This window comes from Tupaia chinensis, unplaced genomic scaffold (assembly GCF_000334495.1).
Source record: "Tupaia chinensis unplaced genomic scaffold, TupChi_1.0 Scaffold000410_1, whole genome shotgun sequence".
Classification (NCBI taxonomy): Eukaryota; Metazoa; Chordata; class Mammalia; order Scandentia; family Tupaiidae; genus Tupaia; species Tupaia belangeri.
In genome coordinates this window covers 135,037-144,432 of record NW_006159915.1, presented here as the reverse complement: position 1 = coordinate 144,432, position 9,396 = coordinate 135,037, and the positions used below count along the sequence as shown (strand labels likewise).

At 38.4% G+C, this 9,396-nt stretch overlaps 1 protein-coding gene across 1 annotated transcript in view; it reads right to left on the bottom strand.

Moving 5' to 3' along the window:
* The window catches only part of HDAC9 (histone deacetylase 9), an 865,518-nt gene extending 857,997 nt beyond the window's left edge, over positions 1–7,521 (bottom strand). The window contains exon 1 of the mRNA XM_027774184.1: positions 7,452–7,521. Coding sequence (XP_027629985.1) covers positions 7,452–7,467 — 16 coding nt within the window. The 5' untranslated portion in view covers positions 7,468–7,521. The remainder of the gene's footprint in view (positions 1–7,451) is intronic.
* Between the last annotated feature and the right edge of the window lie 1,875 nt (positions 7,522–9,396).

The window sequence follows — 9,396 nt, the reverse complement described above, 5'->3', positions numbered from 1 at the left end:
TCAACTTTTTTGGATGGAGACAAACACTTGTTCCAAGTCTTATAAAAATCACAAACCAAACCATAAACCATATCCTATTTGTTGTCACAAGATTCTAACCTGGCTTAGAATGTTAATCTAACACTGTAATGTATATTGTAAAGACAGAGTGGCAGAGGAAGCACATAAGTAGAAAGGAATCCACAGAGGATTTTATAAAAATAAGCAGAGAGCAATAGAAAAAGTGTCTAGTGTGTTTTTAATCCCCAAATTACCTATGTCCATTTCCTAAATTTTATCTTTCTTGTCACTATGTTTTCAGCTGCTTCAACTGGAACCCCGTGCTGAAGACACTCAAATTTCTTTCTGTAGTTTTATATCTTTTTATTTATTTATTAGTTTTACTGTCTTAACAATGATTATATACCTATCTTGAATTGCCCAGAGAGGGCGAAAACTTAGGTGCCCAGTTCCCAATGCAATTACAAGTCCGGATAATGAACAGGGTACTTCGATCCTCCTAAAAGAAGACACAGCATACAAAAATCAATCTCACTCTATATGCTTTTGTCCCTGTCTCCTGTGCTGCTGTTAATAAAATCTCCACTAGAGACCAGCAGTTAGCATAATGGCTAAGTCGCTGGACTCCCATGTAGTTGACTGCGGTTCGTGTCCTGAACCCAGTGGCTTGAAACTCACGCTGAACGCATGTGCGTACGTGAGTGCGTGCGTGCATGCCCAAGATCCCGAGAGGAGAACTGAGGAGAAGGGATTGCGGTGTAGCCATCGCCCCCGCCCCAGGGGGGTGATTTCTCACTGTCTGTCTCTCTGTCTCTCTCCATCTGTCTGGCGAGCGCACGCGCCCTATAGCAAAAACCTCTCCAAATAAATAAATAAATAAATAAATAAAATATCCACTATTCCACTGTGTTAAAAACACTGCCACTTTTGTTTCATAGAGAGAAAGAGAGACAGAGAGAGGAGAGAGGCAAGGTCTTCCCACTGAGATCAACTCCCAGCCTCAGCCGACCTGGATCACAGGCATACTCACGTGGACAACTGGCATGGACTCAAAGACCTCAGGATGTGACCCCCAGGACCTCCTCAGGTGGTGTCAACATCCCAGAGCACTGCATTATCTATCGCTATGCCACTGCCGCTGGCCTACTATCATCTTGACCTCTTGACCTCCAGCTCCTTTATCCACTGATGCAATTGCAAGGGATGTCTATGCCTTTGAAATATACATCTGCCCCCACCCATGGTGCCAGTCTTCACAGACACACACCTGTATTTCTCAGATAGTCATTGACTCTGTTTTATTTTTCCTACCCTCTCCTTGCCAATCCATCTTATAGGCATAGACAACTTCAGAGCTCTAAGTTTATAGCATGTTCAGGGATACATATATGTCATAAAATTTTAACACAAATCAAAAAAGTTATAATTGTTTTGACCCTTGGTGGGGGGAGCTAGTATTTATACAGGTTTCATTTAAAATGGTTAAATTCAACTTCCTTAACTTGGTTATGATTAGGAGTTTATTATAGTTAAGCAAACATGCACACAATACTAAGTAAATGAACTTAGCAAGTGGCACAGTGGTTAAGGCACTAGACTCCTACCTGGTCGAACACAGTTCGAGTCCCAGACCCAGCAGCTTGAGACTCAGGCCGGCACATGTGCATGTGTGCCCAAAACCCCAAGAAGAGAATACACAAGAAGGGATTGCAGTGTGGCCATTCCCACAGAGGGTGATTTCTTACTTTCTCTCTAGCCCTCTTTCCAGCAAGCACACAAGCCCTATAGCAAAAATCTCTCTAAAAAGAAAGAAAGAAAGAAAGAAAGAAAGAAAGAAAGAAAGAAAGAGAAAGAAAGAAAGAAAGAGAAAGAAAGAAAGAAAGAAAGAAAGAAAGAAAGAAAGAAAGAAAGAAAGAAAGAAAGAAAGGAAGGAAGGGAACCTAGTAATTTTGTTCTTTTACATTTTGCCAGAGGGCACATGCACCCACTGTGGAGAAAGTGCGAAAGCATCCACATGAGCAATGGTCACACTGCAATCCCTTCTACATTTCTTTCAGGATTGTTGGGCATATACACTTATTTGCCTGTCTTGTTTCTCAAATCATCAGGTCTGGTACTTGAACTGTGCTGTCAGTCATGTGGAATCCATCACCTCAACTATCGTGACACAGGCTGGCCTGAATCTAATAAATTATTTCATTGTTTTAATACCAAAACTTCCTAAAATACACATCAACATACAAGTTCCAGTTCTGAGGTAAGAAGTCTAACACCCATTGGATGGAACACTGTCCTCTGTTTCTAACCATACAGAGGAATTCTACTGAAAATTAATTCTTCAAAGGTAGTTCATATGAATGCACAATACTTTTATGTGTTCACTTCTTTCTACAAAGAAGTCTCAGAATGAAAGTCAAAAGATCACTTACACAAGCCTCCTGGCGGACCATGAAAAAGACAGTAAAAAATGTCTCATTATTTTGTGGAAAAACTCTAGTCAAGATCTACGATTGCCAAAGCCTTATGCTGGGTACCAAGCAGGTCTGCATCATAGTCTATATCAAAGTTTCTCAGCCTCAGTGAAATTGACATGTCAATAGGTCAAATAACTGTTGAAGGGGGGAGCTGTCCCGTGCATTGTACGATGTTCAGCAGCATCCTCAGCCTCTTCCACCTACATGCCTTCAGTTGTGGCAATCAAAAATATCTCAAGACACTGCCACATGTATCTGGTGGAACAAAACTGGCTTCAGTTAATAACAACTGGAGTATGCGGGTACACCCCCTACAGGTTGCCTCAGCAATAGCACCTGGGTGACTTTGACACGGGATTCAAAAATCAAGTGCAACGTTCAAGTAGTTTATACTTCCAGGGAAATCAATTCAGACCAGCATAAGTAATGTTTTATTGTCTCCTGGAATTCTATATAGTTACAGAAAAATAGAAATAAGATAATTAATAAATACACTACAATTGAGAAAACATAATTCTTTCACAGAATTTGCATATTTGTTCAATTAGTCACCAGGAAAATTGATTAGCCAGTATGTCAAAATGCAATACATTTTAAGAAAATTAAGTTCATGCCTTTTTTTTATGCCAATGACCACCATGTTACCAATCCACACGATAATGTAGAAAGCCCAATGTCGTGGGAACATATTTCATGAACATGGTTTCATCTATTTCACACAACTTTGTTCCACCCAGTAGTCTGAACTTCCCAAGAGCAGGAGCTATGATTACTGATTTCAGAATCTCTAGACCAGGAGATACTCAACACTTGTGAATAAATAATAAAGCAACAAATGAAGAGGAAACTCACCTTAAAAAGAAAAACATATCCTTTACTTATTCAAGCATTGAAGTAAATTTTATTCTTAAAATTTAAATGGTTGAACTAATTAAATTTATTAAAATTTTATTAAAATATATTTATTACACTTAATAAAATCCAAAGCTTTACTTATTAAATTTTACTAAATCTTTAAATACAGCATTTGATCTCTGAACAGCAATGACATAGAAGCACTTGACAAATGTTAAAGATTAGAAGAGAAAACATGGTTAGGATTTAGAAACATGAGGGTACTGATACTTGGTAACCTAGTGGATGACCAAGTCCATCAGAAAAACGTCACTGGACTGGTCTCATATTCTAATGGTCAAGGAAACCAGATCCCAAATGGCCAGCCACAGCTGAATCCCAGACCTGAGGCTTGAAAAACATGCCCAGCATGTGTGTATGTCCTCACAATCCCTAACAGGAAGGTAAAATGGAGAAGAGATTCGGCATGGCAATGCCCCATTGTAGCGCATTTTCACTTTCTCATTCTCTCTCTCTGGCAAGCAAATGTACCATTAAGCAATTAGAGAGAGAGAGAGAGAAAGAGAGAGAAATTGCATTCGTCCATAGAATAGACAGTGATAAGCTAAATGGCATTCTGAGCCTATCCTTAGCCACACATAGATATAGAAATTTCCAACCTTGAATACTACTTCAAGTTGTGAATATGTTCTTATGAGATAACAATGTCAGAGAAAAAAAAAAAAACACAAAACAAAACAAAACAAGAACAAAACAGATGCTAGAATGATTCTAGAAAATGGCTTGTTGTTACCAGCAATAAAACGCCCCTTTGCTTTCTCAAAGGTTTAAAGATCCAAGGACACTATATCAATGACCCTTCCCACTTCACTCCCTCTACCACCTTCAGCTCCAACACCTTGTATCCTTTTCCTTCTCTGCAAAATGATAACATAATTTCAGGGCCAATCGGTGGCATGGTGGTTAAGGCTCTGGACTCCCAGATGGCTGAAGGCAGTTCAAGTCCCAGACCTGGCAGCTTGCTTTCTTGCTTTCTCTCTGTCTCTCTCTGTCTCTCTCTCTGGTGAGTGTTCATGCCCTATAGCAAAATGTTTTATTAAATTAATAATAATAAATAAAGTTAAATAATTTTTTTTAAAATGATAACATGATTTCAAATTTCTTTCAGTGCTTTTATAGATGAATCTTGGCTGATCTTATCAAGATGAAAAAAGTCCTGTAGCCAATGAAGGAAAAATAAAGTTAAAATGCAAGATTCTAGGATTGTATCAGATTGCCTGATAAAAACACCAGCTAGTAATTTTATAGCTGATGTTTATAATATCACCTCCAAATTCCAAATTCCAGACAGTGTCTCTTCAGTGAAGGACTTTTTTGTTGTTGTTGTTGAAGCACCATTAGTTTATTGGAGAAAGAAAAAAACCTCTGAAGTTGTGAAATTAACCTCTCCACTCACACATTTGGTTCCATTTTTGCAATTGTACAAGTAATCTAAAATAAAAAGTACTGAAAGTCAATTCCAGGTTTCTAAAATGTCTGACTGTGCATGTCCCAGTTCTCCTCAGTACCTCCCAGAAGATTCAGCCAATTTTTATTTCTGCAGCGCATCAGTGTTTATCATTTGTTTTACAACAGCACTGCATGTTCTTGAAAATTGACTTAGATTTATTTCAGCCATCCTCTACAAAAACTCAAGAGAGACAAATGGCCTTAAAAACAAAATCTACCACTGAGGCATGGTTAATTTACTAAAAGAGCTTTTGTTTTTTTACCTACTCAGCTCAATACTTACTTTATTACAGTGATAACTCCACCCCCAACCTACCAGCCTTTGTATTTGTCAAGATTTATGACAAATTTCTAGCTTGTAATTAGGCATTATGAAAATGCACTGTGGGAAAACTACTGCTAGACAAAAGCTTTTCCATTTAGCTTACTGTAAAGGAATACTGATGACTTTCACCTTCAGGAAAGCTGAGAGCAAAACCATGGATGTATTTTCATGGTACATATTTGAATAAATCTATTTCTCACGTTGAAATGCTTTAAGAATGGGTTAAATCAGATTTGCAGCAAATCCTGCCTGTCTTTTTATTAGCTAGGTGATCAAAGGTAAGTTGCTAATCTCTCCAGGCCTTAGTTTATTTACAAAATAAAGATATTAAGAGTAAGTATAGGGAAACCAGCAGATAGTATAATGGCTACATCACTGGACTCCTCTGTAGTTGACTGTGGTTCAAGTCCCAGACCTGGTGACTTGAACTCACGCCAGATACGTGTTAGTGCATGTCCAAGATACCGAGAGGAGAATGAAGGATAAGGGATTGCAGCATGATCCTCCCAACCACTGTGGCTGATTTCTCGCTTTCTGTCTCTCTGTATCTCTTTCTTGTGAGCACACGTGCCTTATAGCACAAACCTTTCCAAAGAAAGAGAGTAAGTATAGGGATATTGAGAAGATTAAATGAGAAGAAAGTCCAGTGCAATGCCAGGCACGTGGTAAGTGCCAAATAATGGCAAAAATTAGCAGTTGATTAATAACATAGAGAAAGAATAGAGAAAGGAATGTACACACACTCTCATTTGTTGCTATCCTCAGAAATTTTGCCATTCTGGTTCCTAATGAAAAAAGTATCTGAGCAGCTTGACCCTTGGAAGGTCTAGGCAGGCCTGGAAATCTCTACCTCAGAAAGGCAAAGAAAAGAGGGAAGATGAGAAACAGCCACCCAGTCCCATCTGAGTTGTCCAAAGTCAGCTACAACACACCTCCTCACAGTGATGGGAGAAGCCCACAAGAGGGGTCTTCCCTTGGATCAGCTACTCCTCTCTGTGAAAGACAAACCTCTGCTCACTCAAGCTCAAAACGAGAAAGTGGACAAGACAAGCTTGAATACTGTTTGCTTTCAGAGAGAACTGATTTAGAACTTGGAGGAAAAGCAAGAGCAGTGAGTTGTCAGGAACCCAGGAGCATGCAAGAGATCTCAATGGAGACTCTCTCTAGACTGCCATCATCAGATAATCAGGAGAAAACAATGGTCAGAAGACAACCAAATCTGCTCAGGTACAGTTTTTGGCTTCCTTTGTAAACAAATTTCAACCCTTCCACCACTCCAATAATTTCATCCAACTGTTGAGGGCTAACAGTGAGTAAGTACTCTATGTCCCTAGCATTGTGGTCTTTCCATCACTGGCTCATTGTCTACCTGCAGGACATCAGTACTATTATTATCTTCATTTTCAGATGAGGATACTTAGGAAGCTTAAGAAACTTCCTTAAGGACACTAGATTATAATAGAACCAAAATTAAACCAAACAATGAGGTTCCACAATCGACAACCTATATTACTATACCCAACTGGCAAAACAACAATTAGAAATTTAGTCTTGCTTTATATGAGTCTTAATTCAAATTTATGTAATAAAATTTCTCTAAAACTTGTATTATTCTCTCCAAAAAAAAAAAAAAACTTGTATTATTGAGCTGGTGTGAGAATTTAGGAGATTTTAGACCTTTTACATTTAATGTTCACAATGAGTACATTTCAAAATATTGCAGCTAAACTAGTCTAAAGGAAGGAGCATGTCACAGAGCCATAGATGAAATGACAGGGACCTGAGGACATGATTATTGAAGCTGTTATAGATGGAGGGGAGATCTACATACTATTCACTCTACTTCTGTGTTCAAGAGTTTCCATAAAAGTAAATTTCAACCATAAAAGACGACCAAAGATCTTAAGCTGTTTCAGAATGCAGATATTTAGGTTCAGTAGACAATGCTTCTGCTGACAATTCCAGTATGAATTTTGAGAACTGAGAGTACAGGAACTTATTTGTCAGAAATGTAAATAATTCAAGAACATCCTTCCCAAATATTTTAGTCTTATCTATCTGGAACAATAAAGACATTTCCAGAGTTTAATATCTTGCTCCCTCTAAAATTTCTGTTGTTGCTGCAACTGCTGCCGATTGGAAAACCTTTTCCTTCCCTCCTTGTAACAGGTTTATCTTTCTAGTCTCCGAATGGCTGCAGACTATTTGCAGAGTCAAGTTTCAAAGTGTCCACCCCAATATCCTTTTCACAATTCTCTAGATTCAAACATTAAAAGAAAGAAACTTACCAGTTCTGTTGTGCATTCCCTCTTGGCCAAAATGTGCTGTGGTTTCAAAAACTAGCCTACTCCTTCTGAACTTTTCTGTATCCGTTATAATATTAAAGAGCCACAAGGAAGGGAAGTGGTTAGTCAACTTGCTAATTTTATCAGTCCCTCCCACTGGTTAAATAGTACCTGATGCTTCACACGCAAAATCAGTTTTCCAGCCTGTTTCTCTGCTGCAGCACACCTTTATAAAGACAGTATAACTTAGGGACAAAGACACTGGCAATATCTGGTATGTAGGCATGAGACCGTTAATGAATGAACAGTTTATTACTATTAATAAGAAGCCTAATAGACTACAGAAAGCAGCAATTCAACAAAATGAGGAGGAGGAGAAAGAATGTCTATCAGATCCATACTCTAAGCACACTCAGTCGGTTTGGGTGGGAAGGGGAGTGATTTTTTTAATGCAATCAGAGGACGTGTGGGAAGTGGTTGGTGTTTCATTTGTTGATAAATTATTCTGCCCTGGAATGGAGCCAGTTTACCGGATATAGAAACTTCCACAACTTAGGGCCTTGGCTCCGATGACTCTCTTCCTCTGAAGCTTGGTAATTAAAACACAGGACAAAGTAACAAATATGTGCCTCCAAATAAAAGAAAATTAAACATTTCTGAAGGAGGAAATATGAACTGTTTCCTAGATGTTAAAAACTACAATGAGTGAAAAGGAAACACAGAGCCTGAGACTGCTTTAATGAAATAAAATATTTTTGATGTTTTGATCCAATTCCAAAAGATAATAACATATAAAACACTGTCACCAAGAACTCTAAATCATGCACTTTTCTTACTTAAATGGGTGGAATTTGAATTAAATCAGAGAGTACATGCTTCGAAGTTTACTTCCCTTATATGTAAGAATTATAGCATGAGGAAAAATGATATCTGAAAACCAAATCATCTTGAAGACTCATTAACACTTGCTTTTGATTGGCCTAGAAGATGTCCTTTCAGAGAAATTCTGATTATCATACGTTCACATGTGGTGATGGTTTCATAAGGAGTTAAATTTGGTAAGCTAAAGCAGACTAAGAAAACTAGCAACTCTTCATCTTAGTATTTCTTCAGCTTAGTAGCTTCTGTTTTGTTTTGTTTTTCTTTTTGAGAGGCTTTTGCTATAGAGCACATGTGCTCACCAGAAAGATAGAGAAAGACAGAGAGACAGAAAGCAAGAAATCATCCCCCCAGGGGATATGGCACTGCAATCCCTTCTCCTCCATTCTCTTCTTGGGATCTTGGGCGCACATGCACATGTACCCGGCCTGAGTTTAAGCCACCAGGTCTGAGACTCGAACCACGGTCAACTATGTGGGAGTCTAGTGACATAGCCATTATGCTAGCTGCTGGTCCCAGTATTTTCTTAATAAAATGAGAAAAGAAAAAACTTTGGAGATCTATTGCATTAATTTTCCATTTCCATAAGTCTGTTTTTTGTTTTGTTTTGTTTTGTTTTTTAAATTAGGTATGAGAAAACATAGTACGCTGAAGTAAAATGCAAACGATGCCTTGCTGGAATTCCACCAGTGATTTCTCTTGGAGAGCAACAACCGCATACTACTAAGGCCTCAAAGTCTTTATATTTGTGAGTTTAAGGTAAGAACAAATACTTAAAATCAATTCTTCACAACATGAGCCTGTGACTTTAGTCCCTCCCATTCCTGTACCGTCAGGGAAGGAAGAGGAAAAGATAATTCTAGAGAAGAAAGGAAGAAAAAATGAAAAAGGAGAAAACGCCCTTTACTGTTCCTTCTCTAAAACTCTTCACAGCTTCCTCAGGCTTCTAGGTTCAGTGAATTCCTCAGCTGCTTCCAAAAGACTTCTTCCCTCGTTCAGACTCACTTCTTGCCCCTTTTGGAACTCCTAGAGAATATTTTGTCTTTTTCTCAATCTAGTCATTCATTAT